At 37.1% G+C, this 26,991-nt stretch overlaps 1 protein-coding gene across 1 annotated transcript in view; it reads right to left on the bottom strand.

Moving 5' to 3' along the window:
* Window positions 1–26,991, bottom strand: part of Ptpn9 (protein tyrosine phosphatase non-receptor type 9) — an 86,214-nt gene that overhangs the window by 18,881 nt on the left and 40,342 nt on the right. The window contains exons 3-8 of the mRNA XM_026387810.2: window positions 25,747–25,836; window positions 24,873–24,997; window positions 20,461–20,566; window positions 12,209–12,319; window positions 9,637–9,965; window positions 1,174–1,267 (exon numbers count right to left, since the gene is read on the bottom strand). Coding sequence (XP_026243595.1) covers window positions 1,174–1,267; window positions 9,637–9,965; window positions 12,209–12,319; window positions 20,461–20,566; window positions 24,873–24,997; window positions 25,747–25,836 — 855 coding nt within the window. The remainder of the gene's footprint in view (window positions 1–1,173; window positions 1,268–9,636; window positions 9,966–12,208; window positions 12,320–20,460; window positions 20,567–24,872; window positions 24,998–25,746; window positions 25,837–26,991) is intronic.

Consider the following 26,991-nt stretch of genomic DNA (forward strand, 5'->3'; position numbering starts at 1 on the left):
CAGAATAAACTTGCCAAAGACAATATTATGCACTTAAAAGGAAATAAAGTTGATGTATTCTGCAAAACCATGTGAGACTAATTTAAAAAATGGCTCAAATACAAGTAAAGACAAAGGTGCATGTGGGGGCTGAGGCTGTAGCTCAGTGGCAGAGCACTTTCCTAGCATGCGTGCAGCACTGGATTCTATCCTTAGCACCTCATAAAAATAAACAAATAAAATAAAGGCATATTGTCTATCTACAATTACAAAAATAAATTTTTTTAAAGGTGCATGTAAAAGGTGAGGGTGAGGGCTGGGGATGTGGCTCAAGCGGTGACGTGCTCGCCTGGCATGCGCGGGGTGCTGGGTTCGATCCTAAGCACCACATAAAAATAAAATAAAGATGTTGTGTCCACCGAAAACTGAAAAATAAATATTAAAAAAATTCTCTCTCGGGGTTGGGGATGTGGCTCAAGTGGTAGCGCGCTCGCCTGGCATGCGTACGGCCCGAGTTCGATCCTTAGCACCACATACAAACAAAGATGTTGTGCCCGCCGAAAAAAACTAAAAACAAATAAATGTTAAAAATTAAAAAAAAAAAAATTCTCTCTCTCTTCTCTCTAACTTTAAAAAAAAAAGGTGAGGGTGAGTAAAATGTTTACTACATATCTCAATATTTTACATATGAGGTTTTTATTAATATGTACAGATATGAACAAATTAATACATAAGTAATATAGTCATCTGGCCATTTCATCTCTATCTCTAGACATTTATGTATACAGTAGTTATCCACAACTTTTTTCAGATATAGATGGGAAAATTCATCACATATAATCAAAGTTGCCCTGTATTGCTACATATATATTCATCAAATTGGACTATATAGCCATGCCTTTACAACTAAGAAGTAAAAGGAGAAATAATTTAACAATAAAAGAAACTACAATAAACCAGATCTTGTACTATCATAACATTCACATAAATAATTTAATTTACTTCCCACTCAGTACTATGAAATGGGCATTTAGGCACTTGTCTATTGTAACAGATTACTATGTAGCAAAATCAGAACTTGAACCTTATCTACCTTCAGTATCCATTTTTATTCTACTAAAATATTAATGTTTCACTTTGGGTGAGGTTTAATTTCCCCCAGTTATCCAAAAGAGATGGCATTTATCTGCATACCTGAGTGTGGCCACTTCGTTTTGTTAGTTTCACTCTAGTTTGGTCGAGACAGGGTACATCTCCGTAGCGGTTCTTTTCTAAGTTTCCTGGAGACCTGAAGGAAATGAAATAGACAAGCTAGAATAAAGAAAAAATAGGGGTAGTATGTAAATACATGTTTAAAGTCGGCAATGCAAAGCTGAGTGTCAATGACCACTGGTGTTCAGCTTTCATTCTCGAGTCTATATAGTTCAATGTCATTTAATCGGGTTTTTGTTTATTTGGGGGATATTTTGGGGTGTTGGCAATTAAACCCAGGGATGCATGCAGGCTGGGCATGTTATCTACCAATGACCTACACCCTCAAGTATTCATTTAGCATTTTAAAGTATATATATTACTTATAGAAACAAAGATCTTTCCTTTCAAAAGAAAAGGGGAGTCCCACATGGACTACAACAGAGAGTGGTACTGGTAAGTGGAATACTGCTATCACAAATACTTAAAAATGTGAAAGCAGCTTTAGAACTGAATAACAGGCAAAGTTTGGAAGAATCTGGAAATCTGGAAGTATAAGCTAGAAAAAGCCTAAACTGCCAAATATGAAGTATGAAGGGTGATTCTAGTAGGGTTCAGAAGAAGAGGCCTTGCAGAAAGCATCAATCTTCTTGGAGATTACCTAAGAGATTGTGATAAGAATCTTAGTAGAAATATGTACTGTAAAGGCAATTCTGATGATGTCTCAGACAGAAATGAGGAATATGTAATAAAGAGGATGAAGGGGTAGAGAGAAAAAATAAGATACAGCACACATAAAAAAAATCTAACTGCAGACAAAAATTTCTACTACTCATTTCTCAAAAGATGTTCAAAATTAATTTGCTGAATCCCAGTTTGCCCTGGTAGACTGATAACCCATACTGACTCTACTCTATCCAGCAGCTTTACTAGAATGAGATAAAGGAACTATTCAGTACAAAACCAACCAGCAGTAAAAACATCAAACAGATTTCAACCTGTTTTGGCAGAAAAAGCAGATGGGAAGATGTTAATTGGCTTGGCCAAATTCAGGAAGCTGAGATCTACACAGAGACAAAATGATACCTTCAAGTCTCTCACCCTGGAATTCAAAATCTAAAATCTAAAAACAGCAATAAATGAAAATCCAAATGGCATACAATTAGAATCCCTGCCCAATTCTCCCTGTTGTATCCTACAGTAATATCCAAGCTTGGATCCCCACCAGGCAAGACACTGGAGATTGGAGAACTCTCCCCTGACCCTTTCAGTATTGGGGATTGAACCCAGGGGCACTCTATAACTGAACTACATTCCTAGCCTTTTTCCTTTTTATTTTATTTTATTTATTTATTTAGAGACATAGTCACTCTTATTTGCCCAGGCAGAAGAACTTTTTTTTTTTGTACCAGGGATTGAATCCAGACAGGGGTGCTTAAGCACTAAGCCACATCCCCAGCATATCATTAAGCTGCTTAGTGCCTCACTAAATTGGTGAGGCTGGCTTCCAATTTGAGATTCTCCTGCCTCGGTTTCTGAAGTTGCTGGGATTAAGGCATGTAAAATTGGACCCAGCAGAACTCTGATTCGGATGAGTAAATAACCACTAGCAAGAAAACTCAATTGGAGTACACTAAAAATAAACTGATCATTTTAATTTGAAGTTCACCCATACAAACAGAACTTCCAAGCAACTTAAGGATCCCAGTACTAAGTGTGAACTAACAGCCATGGATCTCAAGATTATGAAGAAAGCCCCTAAACAAAAGGAACTAGTTTAAATATACATGGGAGAAAAAGGACAAAATAGTTTTTCAATAAGAGAAAAAGACTGCTAAAAGGCTATAAATAATATCCTGCAAGAGAAAAGAGATAATATCATTGTACAGAAAACAAGTAGAGGATGCTTTGAAAAAGGAACAATCAGTGAAAAGCTCTTGCAAATTAAAAATTGTATGCAGGGTTGTGATGTTTAGTTCAGTAGCAGAGCACCTGCTTTGCATGTGAGGCATGTTTCAATCCCACCACAGCAAAATAAAAAAAAGGAAAAAAGATAGCCAAAATAGGAACTTCAATAGGTAAGAGTATAGGAAATTACCAAGAACACAAAACAAATGAAAAAATATAAGAATTTTTAAGGGGCTGAGGTTATGGCTCAGTGGTAGAGTGCTTGCCTAGCATGTGTGAAGCACTGGGTTTGATTCTCAGCACCGCATAAAAATAAATAAAGGTCCATCAACAACTAATAAAATATTTTTAAGAAAAAAATTAAGAAAATAAAAAAATCATTCTAGGGCAGAAATCCGCAAACTATGGTCAGGACAACTGCTTTTGTTAATAAAATTTTTTTGAAAATGGCAAAGCCAACCTGTTTATATGTTAATAACAACAGTGATGAGTATTTGCAACAAAGATCCACAATGTAAAATAACTATCTTGCCCTTTACAAAAAGAAAAATATCAATTCTTACTTTTAGGAGTTCCAATCAGACTAATAGGAAAATGAGATAAAGACAGGGAGAAAACAAACATGTCAGGAAGGAAGCATGAAAAAACAATTTTTTAAAAAGTCCTAAGGCTGCAGATGTAACACAGCCATAGTAGAGTGCTTGCCTAGCATGCACCAGGACTTCAGTTCAATCCCTGGGTACTAAAAAAGAAAAAATAAATAAATAAATGTCTTATATGGGGCTGCAGCTTCAGTGGTACAGTTTCCCTAGAATGCACAAGGCCCTGGGTGAGATCCCTAGCACAAACAAAACAAAATATTCCAAGTTCAAAGGCTTTAAGATCAAGCACCCAGTATAATGAATGAAACAAAAGGATTAAACCAAGACATAGCATGATGAGATTTTTAAACATTAAAGGAGGTTAATTACAAATGAAAAGATTAAGAAGGAACAGAAACAACAGACTACTAGTACCTTTGCCAGAAATTAGAAAGGTATTGCCAGCTGAGTGTGATGGTGCAGCTGTGTAATCCCAGCTGCTTGGGAGGCTGAGGCAGGAGAATTCCAAGTTCTAAGCCAACTTCAGCAACTCAGTGAGTCCCCGAGCAATTTATCAAGGCCCTAAGCAACTTAGTGAGACCCTGTCTTTAAAAACACAAAAAGGGCTGGGGATGTGGGTCAGTGGTTAAGCTGAGTTTAATCCCTGGTAAATAAAAATAAAAAAGAAAGAAGACAGCATAGGAAAGATGGTGGAATGAGATGGACATCATTACCCTAGGTACATATGAGATTGCGCGAATTGTGCAACTCTAAACCATGTAAAACCAGAGAATTAAAATGTTGCGCTCCGTTTATGAACAATGAATTGAAATGCATTCTACTGTCATGTACAACTAAGTAGAAAAAATAAAAAAATTAACAAAAAAAAAGAAAGAAAGAAAGAAAGAAAGAAGGAAGTTATTGCTACAAAAATTCTAAGGTAAAATTATTTCTAACCAAGAATTCTATACTTTGCCAAACGCAATATAAGTGAGGAAATAGGATTAACAAAATAAAGAGCAAAAATCATAGGATGAAAAACAAAGACGAGGCCTAAAGTATAACCAACAACTAGTTTAGGTTGGAGCAAAAGAACAAAAAATTCTGAAAGTGAGGTCTCTAGGTATAAAAATGGAATCAGGGTTGTGGCTGTGCCACAACTACCACGTGTGAGGCACTGGATTCAATTTTCAGAACCGCATATAAGCAAATAAAAGTCCATCAACAACTTAAAAAAATATTTTTAAAAAAATGAAATCAATTGGGGCTGGGGATGTGGCTCAAGCGGTGGTGCGCTCGCCTGGCATGCGTGTGGCCCGGGTTCGATCCTCAGCACCACATGCAAAACAAGGATGTTGTGTCCGCCGATAACTATAAAATAAATATCAAAATTCTCTCTCTCTCTCTCTCTCTCTCTCTCTCTCTCTCTCTCTCTCTCTCTCTCTCCCTCCCTCTCCCTCTCCCTCTCTCACTCTTTCTTTAAAAAAAAATGAAATCAAATGACTATCTATTTGATTACTTGGGAAACAATAATGACAGGGTAAAATAAATCAGATTAAGCATACAGAAAAATAATCAGGATAGGTACAGAAAAAATTAAAAGACAGTTTAAAAATTAGATAACTCCAGAAGAAACAAAAAATGGATTTAGTTAATTATTTAATATGTTTATTCATTTGATAGTAGCACACTTACCTCTGCAGTTAAAAAAAATCAGTCATAAAAATGTAAACAGTGACTACTGATTCAATTAAAATTTATGACATATATTGGAAAATAGCCAAGAAAGAAATGGTGACATGGTATAAGAATCAAATGCTCACCTATAACAAAAACTAATAAAGAGAATCATAATCATTTTAATTTAGAAACAATACCAGGAGAAACAGTTGTTAAAAACTGAAAATAAGCTGGGCATGATAGCACATGCCTGTACTCCTGGCTACTTGGGAGGCTGAGGCAGGACAATGGCTTGAAACTACAAGTTAGAAACTGGCCAGGCAGGTATAGTGAGATCCAGTCTTAAGAGGAAAAAAAAAAAGCTGAAAATGGATGGTTATCGACAGTAGAATTGAGAGTAAAGCAAAAGATTGCTTATTTTGCTTCTGCTTTTTTTTCCCCTTGGCATTACTTGGTTTTTGAAAAAAAAAATACTCCTTATTGATTGAAATGAAAAATTTACAAAGGTCACCCACATAAAATAATATTCCATATTATTCTAAGGGTATGTGTACAAAATTAAATGGAAAGAAATATATCATATTTGTACCAGTAGCTGCTTGTGGGAAGTGCAAAGAACTGAGGGTAATGATTGGAAGAGATTTCAGATTCATAATGAATTCTTCCTTTTATATAATTTTTTAAAAAGACGTGAAGTAGCCAGGTGTGGTGCACATGCCTGTAATTCCAGCAATTTGGGAGGCTGAGGCAGGAGGATTGCAAGTTGAAGGCCAGCCTCAGCAACTCAGTAAGGCCCTCAGCAATTTAGTGAGACTCTGTCTCAAAATAAAAAAGACTTACATAATCATGACAAAAAAGATTAATTATCGTGTCAATGTGTCGTCAGTTCAGGTGATATGCATGGAGTTTGTTAGGTCATTCTCTGTAGTTTTCTACATCTTAAAAATTTCCCCTTGTTTCTACCTGATTTTTTTCCCTCTAGTACCAGAGATTAAATCTACGGACTTGCACATGCTAGGTAAGCACTCTACCACTGAACTACACCCCCAGATTTTTTTTTTCTTAATTTTTATTTTGAGAGAAGTCTGGGCTGGGCTGGGGATGTGGCTCAAGCGGTAGCACGCTCGCCTGGCATGCGTGCGGCCCGGGTTCGATCCTCAGCACCACATACAAACAAAAGATGTTGTGTCCGCCAAATACTAAAAATAAATAAATAAATAAATAAATATTTAAAAAAAAAAAAAGAAGTCTGGGCAACTGCTCAGTTGCCCAAACTAACCTCAAATTTGGGATCCTACTGCCTCAGCTGCCTAATTAGTTGGGATTACAGGTGTGGACCACCACATCTGGCCCTAGCCAATTTTTTAAAATCAAAAAGTTGCAAAGACAATTCAATGGGAAGGATTTCCTTGTCAACACAGGGACCTGCAACAAATTAGATGTCCAATAACAAAATAAATGAATATCAAACTAAATCTTACAATTTATACAAAAATTCAACCTGGCTGAGTAATGTATCACACACTTATAATCCCAGCTCTCATGAAGCTGAGCCAAAAAGGATAGCATATTTGGGGTTAGCCTTGGCCACTTAGAAAGACCTTGTCTTAAATAAAAAATAAAAAGGGATGGATGTTTTTTTTAAAAAGATTCAACACCATTAGCTATTAGGGAAATTCAAATTAAATAATTCTGGTAGATTACACATCTACCAAAATAGCTAACATAAAAAATAGTGACACCACTAAATGCTGGTAAGGAAGTGAAGAAACTTGATTACTCATACATTGCTGGTGGGAATACAGTATAGACACTCTGGAAAACAGGCAGTTTCTCATAAAAGCTAAACACAGAATTACCATATGACCTAGCAATTGAATTCCTGGACACTTATGCCAGAAGTAGAAACATGTTCACACAAAATCTAGAAACAAATGTTTCTAACAGCTTTACTTGCAATAGCCAAAAACTAGAAATAATCCAGATGTCCTTCAACAGGTGAGGGTTAAACAAACTGGTATATCCACAGCACAGCATACTGCTCAGCAATAAAAAGAATGAACAATTCAGATGAATCTTCACAGAATTACACCTAGTAAAAAAGCCATCTCATCATCATATGGTATGATCCTGTTTATGCAACACTTGTGTTGAGGCTTCCTCACCTTGTTCCAGAGGTTTCTGCAACTTTTCACTGCTGATAGGTAATTGCATTAGAAGAGCAGGTTTGGGTGTCTGTTTGGCCATCTGCCAATCAGAGAATATATCACAGTCTGATGAGAACACTTTACAGTCTTGCCTCTTTATTGAAAGATGGAGCCCTATTTCAGTTCTAGAACTCAGAATCTTCAGCAACTCCAACTCTGTCTTATAACAAGTCCTTATAGAACTACTACCCAAAAAGACTATGTCTCCCTTGGAATTCTGGATTATGAAGTAAATATCAGAATATTCACTATTGCCAAGTACTCCTCCCTTCTGTAAGGTACTGCCTTCTTCAAGACTATGGGCGGGGGGAGTTGGTTGGGAAAGAAATTGAATGTAAACAGAAATGTAAACAGTGATTTGCACTGGTAGGGAGAAAACAAAAAGAATATTCTCCCCTCATGATATATACTCTGCTTCCCTTTTTCTACATGTACTTTATTTACATTCTTTTTTCTTTTTCTTTCCTTTGCTTTTTGTTTTTTTGCGGGGAGGGAGGTAGGGGAGTGCTGGAGTTGGAACCCAGGGCCTTATGCTTACTAGGCAAGCACTTTACCACTGAGCTATACCCCCCCCACACACCCCTTCTTTCATTCTTGTTCTGCTTATTGGCTTCTCAATTGCCAATTCTCTCTTATTGCCCCCATCACAGTTTCCTAATTATTTCCCCTTATTCCTTTACATTTTCTTCTTTACACCCTGACTAATCTGGGCAGAATTCTGAGGGAGTTCAGGTACTCACAAAATCATGGATTCCTAAAGTTTTAAGGTAGGTGAAACATTAAAACTCATAAGTCACATATCACACACAGGAAAACTAAGGTACATAAATGGGAAATAAAAATCTTCAGAGAAGACTTTCAGTAAGTGGAACTTGAGCCTGAGACCCACTGAAACAGATTCCTTAATTTTCTTTTTAATTATTAGAGCTTTATAGTTATACATATAGTGGTTGGGGTCAAGCCCAAAACACATACATGCATGGAATTCGATTTCAGTTCATGATCTCCCTTTTCCCTCCCCCTGGATTCCTTAATTTTCAAAAGACAGTTCATTAGTAATAAAGAGGATTTCTTTTGTAGCCATTTAAAACATGTCAAGAATCTGGTGAGGTAGCACACATGGGTAATCCTAGTGACTCAGGAGGCTAAGACAGAAGAATAACAAGTTCAAGGTCATCCTGGGCAATTTAATGAGACCTGCCCCCAAATAAAAAATAACTGGATATGGTGGTACATGCCTGTAATTCTAGCTACTTGGAAGGTGAGGTAGGATTGCAAATTTGAAGCTAGCATTAGCAACTTAGCAAGACCCTGTCTCAAAATTAAGAATGGTTGTGGGTGTAGCTCAGAGGTAGAGCATCCCTGGGTTCAACCACAGTACCACAAAATTAAATGAATAAATAAGCGTTGGAGAATGTATGTCAATGGTGGAGGGTTTGCATAGCATGCACAAGGTCCTGCCTGGGTTCAATCCCCAGTACGAAAAACAACAACAACAACAACAAAAACATGGCAAGAGAAATGAAAGCAATATGGTAATAGAGATGATTGATGTTCTATTGTCAACAACATTACCAAGTTATGAACCAGAGTTATAAACTAGCCAGTTGGTTTTGTGGTAGGATTTATGTAGAAGGAAAGTTTCAAGAAGTTAAATTCATATGAGGCAACTCTTCTCTTTTTGACTATGGATTCTTTTAAATGCACCAGCATCCATTGTTTCAAGATGTAGAGATTCACAATAAATGCTCTAAGGAAAAACTGAACAGACCAGAGCTCACACTGAGGACGAGAATAGAAAACAGCACATTTGAGTTTAAAAAACAAACAAACAAAAAAACACTTGCATTTCAGGAAAATATCCAAAGTCATGTCCATTATTACAAGGATCCTCTATTGGTATCAAAGACCTTCTGAAATATCAAAGCACAGGACATTGGCAGCAAGCACCAAAAAAGGAGATAACCTCTTTCTGAATGAGAGAAAACTATTATGTGAGAATGATGCTCCTTCACATAAGGAAGAGCTGCTGTCAGCAGCACCAGAGGCATCTTGATAACCAATTGCTGTCCCAAAACTTTCCTACTTACATTGAACAGTGGAAAGTGCCAACAGGGTTCTCACGACGGATGTCTTCATACTCCTCATATATCCCCCGCTTTTGCCTGGTGTTAACATAGTCTACCAACTCTTGGATAGTCATGGCGTGGGGACCTGGAACATGTACTGAGTCCCAGTCTAAGGCAGGAGGGAGGGAGAACAGGATGATCTCATCGAAGGGATCTGGGTGGCCGTTCACCTGGGGTAGGAACTGGAAATTCCAAGTGGCGAGGTCAATTTTGACGTACCCACCCAGGTTTTCTGGAAGGCACTCCCTGGGCAGATGCTGGGTAACCTCAGAAGTCTTTAAAATCTGAATCTAGAAGGCCAGAAAGAACCATGTGAGTACTGGGGCAGGAAAGGGGCACAGATAATGAAGATAAAGAACAAATGTGCTTATTTGAATTTGGGAAATGGGTTGACATTTGCTTGAAAAACCAGGTATATTTATAAAAGAAGTAGAATGCATTTCATCTGCCTGGGATTAAGTCCAATGAATTTCTCAGCTACAAGTTTGAATTTTGAGAATGTGTATCAAATTCACTTCTGGAATTAGAGGCTTTGCTATATACCTTCTGAAAGGAAGGTATAGAGAACAAAGGCTTTATATGTACTATTAACAATGCTTCTCTATACTATCTCATGCTGGTATTCTTTTTGACCACTAACAATGCATAGGTAGTGGTTATTTTTTTCAACCCTATACTGAGGCTACCAATTCTAAGCCTATTACTTTGTGTTTTACTCATAGCTTGGTATGGGTATTCTCAAAAACATATTTCTATGAAATCAAGACAAAACCAACCACCCACAGACAGGGTAGACCAGGAAAAATGTTAGATAAGTCATCATAATACTTAAATCTGCTCTCTGCTTGGCATGGCCTGCTGGACCAAGATAGCCTAGCTGGTTCTCCTTAGTCAGCTTCTCTGGAGCAGGAATGCTGTTCTTCCTAAAAGCTTCTCTTTCTTGCTATTGCCTCTTCTTAGACCACCTTCTTTCCTCCTCTACCTCTTTGAGGACCTGCTCATTGTTCACCTCCTCTGTGAAGTCCTTCTTGACCTCCTGAGGCAACGTTTTCTTCTATGCTCCTTCAAAGTCCAAGTCTTCTCCAATGTATACCTCTATGGCCTCTATGATGACTGTGAGCTCCTTGAAGTAAGGAATATCTCACTCACTGTTTAATCCCCAGGGTCGAATGCCTGGACTACATAGGACACTCAATATATTTTGAGTTTATACATGCATATATAATTCATATGCAAGAACATAACTAAGGAGTATTCTCACAGAGTTCTTTTCGGGCTGGGGCTGGGGCTCAGTGGTAGAGTGCTCACCTAGCATGCATGAGGCACTGGGTTCAATCCTCAGCACCACATAAATGTAAGATATAGTGTCCACCTAAAACTTAAGAATAAATATCTTAAAAAAAAAAAAAAGAAAAAGAAAGAAAGATCTCTCTTGCTCTGACTCATTAGGTCTCTACGTAATTTCTGGAGTACGAAACATCACCACTTTCCCCTCTCTGACCCAAGTCACCTCAGCTATAAAGATCTGCATTATTCATTTAACTTAATAATTCCTTGCCGCAAAAATCTGATAATATTTCTAAAGAGAGAGCCAGGATTGGTAGTACATGCCTGAAATACCAGTGACTTGGGAGGCTAATGCAGGAAGACAGCAAAGATTGAAAGCCAATATGGCAACTTAGTGAGACCTTGTCTCAAAAAAAAAAAAAAAAAAAAAAACCCACAACGACAACAACAAAAAATCCTTAAAAAAAAAAAGTTTATTATTTTTACCCTATAATGCCAGTGTTTCATATGCCCTTTCTTTCAAGGGTTACAATCACTGACTAAGACTATAATCTTTTAGTCCTGAAGCACTCCTGAAATTAAAATAGAATTAAAGTAATTTGCAACCATTCTTGTGAAACTGGAAGTAACAAGTTGTTTTAAGAGAAAGTACCAAGAATAAAAATAGGAAGAGATACAGTGAGGGACTCTCCCTTTCCATCCTGCAGAATGGTACATCCAGATGAACAAAGTCTAACACCAGCTCAACTAATGTAATTAAATTATATGCTGATTTTCAATTCTTAGTTTTTTTCTTTGTTTTTATTTGGATAGTAAGGATTGAACCCAGGGCCTCATGTATACTAAGTACACACCCTGCCATTGAGCTACACCTCTGCCCTAAAATTTCGGAAATAGTAGCCATCTTTAAATTACCTCCAGGACACATTCCTTCAATACCATCTTTTTTTGTTGTTGTTGTTTCCTTTTCTTTTATTTTCTTTCAGTACTATCTTATGCAAGAGCCAGATAAACTATGGCCAGTTCCTAATACAAGGAGATTACAGAATAGTGAGGAAGGCAGTGTGTTCCAAGCTGATGAATGAATGAAAGAGAGGATAGGAGAGAATACACTGACAGAAGTAGAGAAGATTTCAGGAAACAAGCCAGGAGAATTTTTTGATAGTAGCAAATTAATTGACAGGATTCCAATAGTACACATGGGAATTTATCCACCTCTAAATAAGAAAAAGCCAACTTGTCTTACCCTCTCCCTGACTTTGTCCTTCAGAAGGAGGCTGATGATGGAATAGGGCACTCGGAACCATATTGGTGCTCCCACAATAAGCACCTTCTTCAAACGAGCTGGAAATGCTCCCTGTAGAGAAAAACGTATGAGGATTTAAGCCTAATGGGACCCATAACTGTTCAAGCCCCACGTTTAGATTTTCTATACTTCTCTCCATTCTTACCCAGTAGGGGGAGTGTACCGACTAATTCTACTTTTTTCTCAATAGCTAGAGGAAAAGTAGTTAAAAGAAATCAATGAGGTGGCGATGCCTATGAGCCCAACAACTGTATAGGATGAGGCAGCAGGATCCTAAATTCAAGACCCTAAATTCAAGCAATTTCGCAGACCCTGTCTGAAAATAAAAACTAAACCAGACATGGTGGCCCATACCTGTAATCCCACCTACTCAGTAGCTCAAGACCAGTAGCAATTTAGCAAGATCCTTTCTCAAAATGAAAAATAAAAAGGACTAGAGATATAGATCAGTGGTAAAGCACCCCTGGGTTCAATTCCTAGTAAGTAAGTAAATAAATACTTAAAAAATACAAACTAAAAAGGGCTGGAGATGTAGCTCAATACTAGACTAGCCCTGGTTCAATCCCCAGTTCAGCAAAAATACAAATAACAAAGAAATTAGAAGATGATTTACTATTTAAATTAATAATATTAACTTCATGTTTACCATAGCTTTATGGATGAAAGAGTATTATTCTGAGTTCTCTTATCAGGAGTTATCCTATACATTTACATAGCACATCAACACACATATTGTATCCCCCCAAAATTCTATGTATTAAAATTATAAGAAAAGTTAGCCTGAGGAAAAACTGAATATAAAAGAAACATCTCTTTTCATAATTTGCATCTAATTTGGTTCTGTGTATGTATCATCATTTTTTAAATATTTTTTTTAGTTGTAGATGGACAAAAACCTTTATTTTGTTTATTTATTTTTATGTGGTGCTGAGGATCAAACCCAGGGCCCTGCACGTGCTAGGCAAGTGCTCTACCTGAGCCACAACCTCAGCCCACCCTGTATCATCATTTTTTTTTTTTTTTACCCATTTCTTCATCTGTAAATTTATTTATTCAATCTATAGATATAACCAAGGCTGGGGTAGCTCAGGGGTTCAGAATATCTTTAGCATGCAGAACACTTTGGGTTTGACCCCCAACACCAAAAAATAAATAAAATAAAACACAAATGACCTACTATGCACAAAGGCAAATGGTCTATACAAAGCTTAAGAATGACAAATCATTCACAATGCTTGGTTTAATTCAGTTTTTCAATATTCTGGCCCTTCTCGGATGCAGGATTGATGTAATATTAGCATTCTAACTGTGAAGAAATTATTTCCAAAACATCCTAAAAAGAGGAAACTGTAACTACAAATCTTTTACCTTATTTTTTTTGTGTCTGTATTCTAACACTTTCAAAAGATTAATTCTCAAGCTGGGGTTGTGGCTCAAAGGCAGAGTACATGCCTCGAACATGTGAGACACTGGGTTAGATCCTCAGCACCATATAAAAATAAACAAACAAAATAAAGATATTGTGTCCATGTATAACTAAAAAAAAAAAAAAAATTAAAAAGAGAGAGAGAGACTAATTCTCAGCCAAACGCACTGGCACCACAGAAAATCTCTGCTACTTGGGAGATAGAGGCAGGAAGAGCAAAAGTTCTAGGCCAGCCTGGGAAACCTAACAAGCCCCTGTCTCAAAAATAAAAAAGACTGGGGAGACAGTTAAGAGGTAAAGTTCAATTCCCAGTACTATATACATGCACACACAGGACTAATTCTCAAATCAGGTACAGTGGCACACACCTGTAATCCCAGCTATTAGAGAGGCTAAAACAAGAGGATCACAAGCTCCAGGCCAGCCTGTGCAACTTAGCAAGACCCTGTCACAAAATAAAAACAAAAAGGGCTTGAGATGTAACTCACTTTTAAAGTTCCCTGGATTCAACTGCCAGTAACAGGGGGGAAAAAAAGGCTAAATCTCGATTTGATATGTTATTCTGTTCTTTTCAGTTACTGTTCAGTGAGCTAATTTAGAGAATCTAAATATTCCCTATGGAGAGGAGACAGCATCCACAACAAAATATTCCAAAGGCCACTAAATTCATATTTTTCTTCAAAGATGCAATGATTCATACTAATAACCCCTTAAACTGCCAAATTTAAAAAACAGTCTGGAAAAATACCTGCACTTCCACAGAATGATTTATAGAAAATAGGAGCCATTGTCTTCTTCATCACAGCAAATTGCTACCTATTCATTTAAATGACTTTATGGCACCCTCATATACTACTGGTAGAATTGTGAATGGATAACACCTTTAGAAAGGCATGTGGTGGGCTAAGGTTGTGGCTCAGTGGTAGAGTGCTCACCTATCACCCGTAAGGCACTGAGTTCAATCCTCAGCACTATGTTAAAAATAAATATATTGTGTGTCCTCCTACAACTAAAAAATATTTTTTAAAAAAAGAAAGAAAGCATCTGACATTATAAGTCCTTAAAATTGTGCATGCTCTTCGATCATCAATTTCTGACCATCTATCTTAAGGAAATAACCAGAAACACAGATTTATTTTAAAAAATACATTTATTACCCTTTTTTTTAAATGGTAAATGGGGATTGAACTCAGGGCTTCACACATGATAAGCATATGCTCTACCACTAAGCTATGTCCCCAACCCCTAAACATTTACTTTGATGGTTAAAAATAACACTTGAAGCTGGGCAGAGTGGTGCATGCCTATAATCCCAGCAGCTCAGTGGGCTGAGGCAGGAAGATCCAGAGTTCAAAGCCAGCCTCAGCAAAAGTGAGGCACTAAGGAACTCAGTGAGACCCTGTCTCTCAATAAAATACAAAAGAAGGTGGGAGATGTGGCTCAGTGGTCAAGTGCCCCTGAGTTCAATCCCCAGTTCCTAAAAAAATAAATAGAATACCATTTCAAAACTGAACAGAACATCTATGTCCAAAATGAGTAGTGATTAACTAAATGGTGTATCTTACAATAGAATGTCATATAACTTTACAATGAAGATTTCAAAGAATTTCTCACAATAAATATTTTTAAAATTTAACCTTTAAATAATTAATTAATTATTATGTGCTGCTGAGGATCGAACCCAGGACCTCACCTGTGTTAGGAAAGTACTCTACCACTGAGCCACAACCCAGCCCCTCTCACAACATAATTTTAAACTAAAGAGGATCAAAACTATAATTTTAAAGTCAGGCACAGTGACACATGCCTGTAATCTAAGCGACTCAAGAAGCTGAGGCAGGAGGACTACAAGTTCAAGGCCAGTCTCAGCAACTTAGCAAGGCTCTAAATAACTCAGCAAGACCCTGTCTCAAAATAAAAAGTGTTGGTGACATAGTTTAGTAGTTTCAATCCCTGCTACCAAAAAACAAATAAACAAAAAACAGAGGCAGGGGGTGGGAGGGGTGCTGTTGCTAGGAATGTGGCTCATTGGGAAAGCGCCCCTGGTTCAATCCCACTGCTAGCATACATACACACATGCACACATAAATAAGTAAAATTATGATTTTATTTTCAATTCCCATCAGGAAGTGGTGGCACATTCCTCTAGTCCCATATACTTGGGAGACTGAGGCAGGATCACAAGTTCAAGTTCTGGGCAATTTAAGGAGACCCTATCTCAAAAAATTAAAATAAAGGACTAGGGATATAGCTCTATGATAAAAGTGCTTATCTAGTACATTTTAAGGCCCCGAGTTCAATTCCCAGTGCTATAAAAATAAATAAATGTAAAAATTAAATAAAAGTTAAAAATAATTTAAAAGGAGAAACTAAACTGATCATAATGGTATTATTTAATCCTGAGGACAAGGTGAATAAAGGAGAAATATGGTTAGACAGTTAACTAAATTATCAAAGGTATATTAAATTACCAAGATATTATGATTTTGTTAAAGCTTACAAAGAGAAAGTCTAAACTGGGGAAAAGGGCTGGGACATTTACTCAGTGGTAGAACACATGCTTAGCACAGGAGGCTATGAGTTCAATTCCAAGCATCTTTAAAAAAAAAAAAAAAAAAAACTGGCTAGACACAGTGGCATACTCCTGCAATCCAATCAGTTCAAAGACTAAGGCAGGAGGATCCTGAGTTCAAAGCCAGCTTCAGCAATTTAGCAACGCCCTAAGCAATTCAGCAAGACCCCTTATCTAAATAAAACACACATTGTGGCTTAAAAAAAAAAAAAATGAGGATGGGGACTATTTAAATATGTAAAACCAGGAGAAAAAGTGATTGATATAGGAAAAAAGTCAGATCCCTACAAATCATACTTAAAAATAAAGGTCTTAGCATTTTATTGTTATTGTTTTTTGTACTGGGGATTGAACCCAGGGGCACTTTAACACTAAGCCACATCCCCAACCTTTTTTATTTTGAGACAGGGTTTCACTAAGTTGCTTAGGGTCTTGCTAATTTGCTGAGATTAGCCTCTAACTTGCCATCCTCCTGCCTCAGCCTCCCAAGTCACTGAGATTATAGGCATGTACCACCTCCCAGGTTAAGATAAAATTCTTAAATTATAAAAGCAAAATCTCTCCAGGCTTGGTGATGCCACCCTGTAATCCCACCAATTCAGGAGGCTGAGGCAGGAGGATTGCAAATTCAACACCAGCCTGAGCAACTCAGAGAGACCCTGTCTCAAAATAAAAAATTTTAAAAAGGGCTGCATATGTACCTCAGTGTTAGAATGCCTCTGAGTTCAATCCCAGTAACACACTTGTGCCTTAAAAAGTTAAAAATAGAATCACCATATAACCCAACAAATTTCACTTCCAGGTCTAAAAATGTAGTTCAATGTCAGAGCACGAGTCTAGCATGCTTGTGTCTCTGTTTTATCCTCAGTATGGCAAAAATAAATAAATAAACTCATGCTTGAGATTTGGGTTCAATCTATAGCACCATAAAATAGTAATTCCACTTCTCAAAACTAAGAAGGGACTCAACCAGATATTTATAGCTAATGTTCACAACAGCCAAATGGTGGGAATAACCAAGTATTCATTAACATGAATAGAGAAGTAAATTGTACATACACAAAATATTTTCACCTTAGAAAGCAATGAAATTCTAATCATGCTATAGATCATTATGCTAAAATAAACCAGAGACAAAAGGAAAAGTATTTTAATAATTCCACTTATATAAGCACCTATACTTGGTGAATTCATAGAAAGCAGAATAGAGATTAATCAGGACCAGAAAAAAAAAGAAAAGAAAAAGATATTATTTGGCTGGGTACAGTGGTGCACACTTGTAATCCCAGCGACTTGGGAGGCTGCAGTAGGAGTATCACAAGTTCAAAACCAGCCTTAGCAACTTAGGCCTTAAGCAAGTTAGCGAGATCCTCTCTCAAAAAATAAAAAGGTTCAGTACCCTTGAGTTCAATCCATGGTACCAACAAAAAGAAGAAAAAGTTACTATTTAATGGATACAGAGTTTCTGTTCATGATGATGAAAAGGTTCTGAAAACGGATAGTGGTTATGGTTGCAATATGAATGTATTTAAAGCCAATGATCTTAAAATGGTCTAAATGAGCCAGTCATGGTGACACATGCCTCTAATCCCAGCAACTGGGGAGGCTGAGGCAGGAGGATTGCCAGATTCAAGGCCAGCCTGAACAAATATAGTCAGACCCTATTGCAAAATAAAATAAACATTGCTGAAGATTAAGCCCGGTAATAACAACCTGCCTAGCATTTTCAAGGGCCCCCAGATCAAATCCAAACACCACAATTTTAAAAAATAAAAAAGAGAAGGAGGAAGAAGAGAAATGACTAGGGGGAAAAAAGGTCTAAAAAGACTCCTTAGCCCTGGTAATGTGGCACCTGTAATCCAAATGACTCGGAGTATGAGAATCCCAAGTTTGGGGCCAGCCTCAACAGCTTAGTTGAGACTCTGTCTCAAAATTAAATAAAAGAAAGAAGGAAGCAGAGGAATGAAGGGAAGGAGGGGGTGGAGGGAAGGAGGGGAAGAGAAGCCTCTTTAGTGAGGCAATCATGAAAAAATTGAGGAAAAACAAAAGATTGAGAAATATTGCTCAAGATACTCTCTTGCAAACTTCACCAAAAAACATGTATAAAAATGTTCATTTCAAAAAGAAAGAGAGCTGGGTATGGTGGTACGCGCCTTTAATCCCAGGGATTCAGGAGGCTAAGACAGGAAGATCACAAACTCAAAGCCAGCTTCATCAACTCAGTGAGGCTCTAACCAATTTAGTCAGACCCCATCTCTAAATAAAAAGTAAAAAAGGTCAGGGATATGGGCCAGATTTGAAGCATCCCTGGTTCAATCTATGGTTCCACACACCCAAAAAAAAAAGGAGTGAAAGAGAGAGATAAAGAAAGTAAGTTTATAGCAGTACTGTCCACAAGAACAAAAAATAGGAAATAATCTGAGGAGCTATCAATAAGAGAATATATAAAACAGTGGTATATTCATCAACGAATGAAAAATGCAAAGAAATCAATCCTTTGATCAATGAAAAGGAATATATCATAGCTACTTACCAAAATAAGAATTTTAAAAACATAATGCTGAGTGAAAGAAACAAGTCCTTGAAAATAGCATACAGTATACATTCTCTTTCTATGATTTCTGTTATGAAGCTGTAATAGTAAATAAATACTTCTAAAAGTTTAGTTCAATAATACTTCTAAGTGAGGTCCTGGAACAGACTCCTCCTACACCAATGCTTTTCCAACAGCAAGCTATGACTCAGTAAGTCCAGAAATCAATTTAGTTGGTCATGACTAACTATTTTAAAAATGTGAAACAGAAAGCCGGGCACGGTGATGCATGCCTGTAATTCCAGAAATTTGGGAGGTTAAGGTAGGAGGATCACAAATTCAAGGCCAGCCTCAGTAACTTAGCCAGACTTTGTTTCAGAATAAAAATAAAGGGCTGGAGCCAGGTGCAGTGGAGCATGCCTATAATCCCAGTGGTTTAAGAGACTGAGGCAAGAAGATCGTGACTTCAAGGCCAGCCTCAGCAAAAGCAAAGCACTAAGCAACTCAGTGAGACCCTGTCTCAATATAAAACACAAAATAAGTCTGGGGATGTGGACAGTGGCCAAGTGCCCCTGAGTTCAATCCTGGTAGCAAAAAAATAAAAAATAAAGGGCTGGGGTATAGCTCCGTGATAGGATGTCCATAGGTCACATTCCCAACACCGGAGGAAAAAAAAGGAAAAAATAAATAGAATAATCAAAGTCATTACACAAAGTAAGGGTGCAGTTTCTCTGGTGAAGCTTTGTGATTTTAGAGTGGCATATAAACCACATTACCTTTTTTTTTTTTTTAAAGAGAGAGAGAGAGAGAGAGAGAGAGAGAATTTTTTTAATATTTATTTTTTAGTTTTCGGGGGACACAACATCTTTGTTTGTATGTGGTGCTGAGGATCGAACCCGGGCCGCACGCATGCCAGGCAAGCACGCTACCGCTTGAGCCACATCCCCAGCCCCCACATTACCTTTTAAAACTCAAAAAATAGGGCTGGGGGGGCTGAGGATGTGGCTCAAGCGGTAGCGCACTCGCCTGGCGTGCGAGTGGCTTGGGTTCGATCCTCAGCACCATATACAAAGATGTTGTGTCCACCGATAACTAAAATAAATAAATAAATAAATAAATAAAAATTCTCTCTCTCTCTTAAAAAAAATAGGGCTGGGTTGTGGCTCAGCGGTAGAGCACTCACCTAGCACGTGCAAAGCCCTGGGTTTAATTCTCAGCACCACATAAAAATATAATACATAAAACAAAGGTATTGTGTCCATCTACAACTAAAAAATATGTTTTGAAAAAATTAAAAACAAGCTTCGCTTGATGGGGTTCATGTATAATTCCATCAAGTCAGGAGACTAAAGCAAGAGGATTACAAATTCAAATCCAGCCTGGGCAATTTAGCAAGGGCTGAGAGTGACATCCAGTGATGCATCACTTGCCTGCTGTCTGAGGCCCTGGGGTCAATCACCAGTAACACCAAAAAAAAAAAAAAAAAAAAAAAGACCATTTCTTTTTCTGAGGAAGCAAATATTAGTCATCATTTACAGATGACCTTTAAATTAAACTTAGTATCTAAAGTTTACATCATTACTAAATCTTTTCCCAAATAATAGGGAGAAAAAAATACTAAGCATTGAAGGGGAGTTGAGAGAATCCTCCCACAGCCTTACCTTCAACAGGTTTAGGACTTTCTTGCCAAGATCCAGCTCAAAGTTGGCATAATTAGAACCACACATGTCATAGATAAACACCAGTCCATTCCTTTGAGTTTCAAAGCTGCAAACCAATCATTGAACAAAAATATGTATTTAATGAAAATATTTCATTCAAAGTAAGCCAGACCTTGTTTTTTTATTTGATTTATATTCCCAAAATATTATAGGGAATTATTTAAACTATTAATAGCAAGTTTTTACATTTATTTAGAATTGAGAAAACACATTCCTCAAAAATCAGTATTCTCAATGTTAATCTGTATCCTGATTTTTTGTATTATCTTCTAGAACCCTCCAAACCTTCATTCTTTTAACAAAATCCAAGATGGAAGCATCCATCTAGTAGATGACATCTCAAAAAATCTCTAATTCTGAGGCATGTGCAAGTTTTTTCAGCAAACCTTGTTTTTACTGCTAAATCTTCACTACTTTTCCATAAACCCTGAAAGGCACTGGGGCATGGTGGCACATGCCTATAATCCCAAGTGACTCAGGAGGCTGAGACAGGAAGATCGCAAGAATAGCCTCAGCAACTTATCAGGACCTTGTCTCAAAAAAGACTGGGGATGGGGCGGGGTTGTGGCTCAGCAGTAGAGCATCCATCCACCTAGCATGTGCAGGGTCCTGGGTTCAAATCTCAGCACCACATAAAAATAAATGAATAAGGGTATTGTTTCCAGCTACAAAAAAAAGACTGGGGACTGGGCTGGGGTTGTGGTTCAGTGGTGGAGCCCTTGTCTAGTATGTGTGAGGCACTGGATTCAATTCTCAGCACCACATATAAATAAATGAGTAAAATAAAGGTCCATCAACTCTCACGTGCGAGACCCTGGGTTCAATCCTCAGCACCACATAAGAATAAATAAATAAAATAAAGGTATTGTGTCCAACTAAAAAATAAAATATTTTAAAAAATGTGAGACACAATTATTGAGTAGACCTGGATACAAGCCTGAAGAATTTCCATTTCTCCATGAATTCATTTAGGGCCAACTAAAAGAATTATGGGATTTCCCCTCTAGGCTCCAGGGACTAAAACTTAAGTCAGAGACAAGAGAAAGAGAATTTAATAAAAAGAAGCTATGCTACAAAATAATATATTCCTAGATGAATATTCTATATTCCTAGATGAAACTGATTATCCTATGAAGGCATATATGAAATAAGTACAAATGCAATATGATTCTTGCTTTTCTGGGTACAAAATATGAGGTTTACAGTGATAGCTGACTGCTTCCCTACTGATTTTAATTCCTGAGCTACATGCCACAGGGAAAAACAAAAGTTGAAAACAGTCCCTGACATTTGTTTCAAAGAATCGAGGATATAGCATACATGAGAGGCAATCAATGAAACAATATTGATTATGAATTGCTTTGAAGAAGATGGATGATGGGTATGTGGATATTCATGATACCATTCCTTACAAGGATTTAGAAGTTTCCACTATGTAGTATTAAAAAAAAAAGTTCCCTACCCTCAAGGAGCTAACATTCTGTGGTAGATGAAAAATAAGATAAACGACACACTGAGGCCATGTAAAATTAAATACGTAATGACAGGTATTGGTAATAACTGCTATTAAATTCAGAGTAAAAAAATTATTTCATTGTTATTACTATCATACATTATTGGTGGAACTGAAAAAAAAATTAGTACAACTACTCTAGAAAGCAGTACGGAGACTCCTCAAAAAAACTAGGAATGGAATCACCACTTGAGCCAGCTATCCCATTCCTCAGTTATTTATCCAAAAGAACTAAAATCAGCAGACTTATAGTGATACAGCCACTTCAATATTTATAGCAGTATAATTCACAATAGCCCAGATACTAACAGATGAATAGGTAAAGAAAATGTGATACATACACACAGTGAAGCTTTACTCAGTCATAAAGAAGAGTAAAATTTTTGCATTTGCTGGTAAATGGATAGAACTGGAGAACACCATTTTAAGTGAAATAAGCCAGACTCAGAAATTTTCTGTCAAAGGCTCAATATTTTCTTTCATGTGGAAGAGCAAAAAAAGAAAAGGGAAAAAAAAAGTGGTGTTGGGGGAATTCCACAAAAACAGAAGAGAAATCAGTGCAGTAAAGGAAGGAAACTGAGGGGGAGGGAGGAGGGACAAGGATAAGGAGGAATGGTGAAATGAAACTGACCAAACTATACTGTGTGCATATATGAACATACCACAGTAATTTCACCGTGTGTGTGGGGGGGGAGGGGCACTAATTTTAAAAAATATAAAAGTAAATAGAAAGCAAACCAGTAGAGGAAAGGGAACAGAGGGAGGGAGGAGGGGAGAGAAAGGGGAAGTACTGAGGACTGAATTGGAACAAAATTATATTCTATGCTTATATAATGACATCAAAATGAACCCCAATGTTATCCACAACTATAATGTACTAATAAAAAATTTTATTTCTAACAGGTTGGAATGGTGAAGAAGCCAGTGATGAAAGTTAGACCTCAAAGTGAAGAGAAGAAGAGAGGGAAAACCATTCTGGCTCAAGGAAACAAAGGAAAACAGGATTTTCTACTCACTGGGGGGAATATTTTGCTTGGAAAGAGGGTTCACATTTATTTAGCTTACACTCAACTTCTGAATAATAAAAAGCCAATGAACTTTTTAATAGAAGGATAAACATGATGAATGCAAAATTTAATTATGTTTATATTTGTGGTCCTCCTGTGGGATCCAATATTCACACTAGAAAAATCAAGATCTAACCACTGCCAAACATCCTGCCATGCCTATGTGAGAGCTCCAACTCTCTAAGGCTCTCAGGGAGGAAAGCCGATAGTGGATTTTAGGAAGAGAGTCTTTTATACATTTTCTGAGCTAAAGAAACTCTTAAAAAGAATCACATCCTAGAAATTATGCCTAATGAATGGTCAAAAGGAAGAAGAGCTAAGAAATTCCACATTTCTGTTGGGGGCAGGGTATAGGGCCACTGAGATTACTGGTCCTCGCTTGACAACTTCTCTAATTCAAGATAATGTTGTGTGTGGTGTTTGGATATATCTCCAGCTCAGCATCAACAGGATAAGCTAATAAATATGAAAGCAACATAAAAAGGCAGTAACATGTGAAGTAGACAGACAACCCCACCCATGGCTATTTCCAGCCTATAAGTTCACAGACTAACTAAAGTAGCTATCTCTATTCTGAGATGTCAGTCCACAATACAGCACTTTTAACAAAGGACGAAAGATGTCAAAAGCAGTAATAAATTGTAAATGGCAAGCTCAAGGGAAAAAAGGAAGTAAGGCAGGAAAAACAGTACAGCACAGTACAAACAGCTCTGGCCAAGGGCAAAGAAAACAAGATCTTGGACCTAGTTGAACCAACACATGTGACTTTTTTTTAATTGTCATCACAACAGTAGACAGCATACCTAGCATGCTCAAGGCCATGGGTTCACATTTGGAAAGAGGGTTCACATTTATTTAGCTTATACTCAACTTCTGAATAATAAAAAGCCAATGAACTTTTTAATAGAAGGATAAACATGATGGATACAAAGTTTAATTATGTTTATATAATTAAACAAATAAAAGTCATATAATTTCTTTGTACTTCAGTTTCTCTGTCTATAGAACTTGAATCTCATTTATTTTAGAGAGGGAAGGAGAGATGGCCTGAGCTGGTTCTTTTTGCCTATGTGTCTATTTTTATTACAACAATGATTCTGCTTAACCTTATACTTTTGGGTTCTTCTTCCTGAATGTTTATTCTCAAAATCCCCTGAACTAAATGGTATCATTCGTCTTTTACAGACAAAAAAAACGGAGGCCCCAAAGGTTTTATTTCATTTATTATTTATTTTTTTAAAGAGAGAGAGAGAGAAAATTTTTTAATATTTTATTTTTTAATTTTCAGTGGACACAACATCTTTACTTTATTTTTATGTGGTGCTGAGGATCGAATGAACCCAGCACCCCAAGCATGCCAGGCGAGCGTGTTACCGCTTGAGCCACATCCCCAGCCCCTCAAAGGGTTTTGATATGAGCAAAAAAAAAAAAAAAAAAAAAAAAAAAAAACCACAAGTCATTACCTCCTCCCTCTCTCTTATAATAAGTAATTTTCAATATACTGGCAATTGCTAATAATTGGCTATCTCAGCTTCTGTTACCCTGAAATAGAGCTAAGGTGTAGAATTATATATTATAGAATTATAATACCTAAAATCCTGATACTTCCTGAAAACATGCCATACCCTCAAAAACATAGGTTGTTTTATATTCATAGCACTGCCCTGAGTACATCCTAGGAACATGATGAAGGCACTGTGAATTTAATCAGGTCAATAACTGTCACTTTCCTTCTGGATGTAGACCACCTAAAAGAAAATTTCAATGCTTACCTATCCACAGCTCTGTCTAACAAATAAAACAGAGCCTGAAGTACCACATGCTGGACCGACTTGTGGGGGTGATGCAATCTGGCAGTAAAGAGGGCAATGGAAGCTCCTGTTGGGTCCCGAACATTCTAAAGCAAATGAAACAAGAAATACTTAAAACTCAAACAGAAAAATCATGATAATCACTAAGACTTATACAGATAAAAGATGTAATACATAAAAAAAAAAAAAAAAGGATGCTGGCAATACTTCCTTGACTTGCACCAATCACTCTGGAGAGGGAAGAATGTTAGTATCATTCCATGCCTGATTCTCTCAGCACTTGCTGAACCACATTCTTGTAGTAAGAAAATAAAATACATTTTCTTTGATCTTCAACTGTAGAGTGATCAAAGGATAATTCTGCATTACTTTGTAACTAATTTCCCAAGCAGGATAACAAAACAAACAATCAGAAGGAGAGAATCATAAAACAGAACCATGGTTTCCACACTTCCTTCTAAGTACCATCATATACTTATCCAAGAGGCCAAGAGGTCTCTTATAAGTAGGGAGCTTCCAATAAATAAGGGAGGATGTGTTCTGATGTATTATATACCCATCTCAAGGCCTTGACTAACCTTAACATACCAATGAAAAAACTTTTGTAAGTCTTACTATACATCCAATTCTCCATAATTCAATGATTCAACTACTATAAGTAATTCTAGTAAATACTTATTAGTAATTCAATTACTATAATAATTTTGTGCCAAACAGCATGGCTACTCCACAATCTGCTCCTGACTGTGGATAAGCTTCTAGGAACAAAGTTCAAAATAGTCAACAGCTATAAAAGGGAGTCACAAGGCAATATAAGGTAGGTCCACAGACTCACTAAAATGGTGAATTTTCCACTGAGGATCTCAGAACGGAGAGGTTCCTCATGAGGTTTCAGCTTCACAATACCTTCCTTCCTTCGGGTTTCCTAAATAGGAAACACAACAAGATGAATATAAAAATATTTTACATACAGGACAGCTTCATGAAACCAACAAATTTTAAAGCTAAGGGAAGTCAGAAGTAAACTAAATTATGAACTCCTTTGTCACTTCTTCCAGGCCAGCTAGCATTATCAGAACTTCTGTCCAAATCTACCTTATTATTCCCTGAGATAGTATATTTTTCTCTCAATCAGTAAGAATCCTCTCCCTAAGCCCAAACAATCCATAATATTAGGATATAGGATCAAGTGCAGCAGCACTGACATTACACAAAGACATGGAAGTATAGACCCAGAAATTGTATGGATACATACATTCTCAAACATCTTCCAGGATTAGGCCTCTCCTATCTTAAATAGGAGCCTTCCCTCCACTTGAAAATCATTTTTCCCCCCAGTACTGGGGATTGAACCCAGAGCACTTTATCACTGAGTTACATCCCCAGCCCTTTTTCTTTTCTGTAAGTGGACACAATACCTTTATTTTATTTTTATGTGATGCTGAGGATCAAACCCAGTGCTTCATGCATGCTAAGCAAGCACTCTACCTCTGAGCCACAACCCCAGCACCCCCAGCCCTTTTTCTAAATTTTTTTTTTTTTAAATGGTGTCTCACTAAGCTTGTCACACTACGATGACAAGTACTCAATTATCAGTTTCTTCTGTGGGCTTTTCTTTCTTTTGTACTGGGACTTGAACCTAGGGTCTGGCACATGTTGGACAAGTGCTCTACATCTGAGCTACACCCCAGCTCTTTTTATCTTGAGACAGGGTCTAAGTTGCTGAGGCTGGTATCAAATTTGAAATCCTCCTACCTCAGCCTTCCAAGTAGCCAGGATTATAGCTAGGATTCTGTGTGCCACCATACCCAGCTATATGAGCATTTGTTCATTAATTTAGTCATTCACTGGTTTATTCATTTTGCCAATTTTTATAAAGCAATTATTATGTGCTTTAATTTAGCTCCGTGCCTGGCAAATAAAAATAACTATGTTTTGTTTGTTTTTAGAGACAAAGCAGCAAGTAAAGACAATATTTGTGGTGACATCACAGGAGAGTGCATGACCTATAACCTACCCAAGGCATTCTCAATTTTCAAAACAATACTGTACCAAAGAAAGAAGAAAAAGTCTATGGTTA

The sequence above is a fragment of the Urocitellus parryii genome, chromosome 6, assembly GCF_045843805.1.
Source record: "Urocitellus parryii isolate mUroPar1 chromosome 6, mUroPar1.hap1, whole genome shotgun sequence".
Classification (NCBI taxonomy): domain Eukaryota; kingdom Metazoa; phylum Chordata; class Mammalia; order Rodentia; family Sciuridae; genus Urocitellus; species Urocitellus parryii.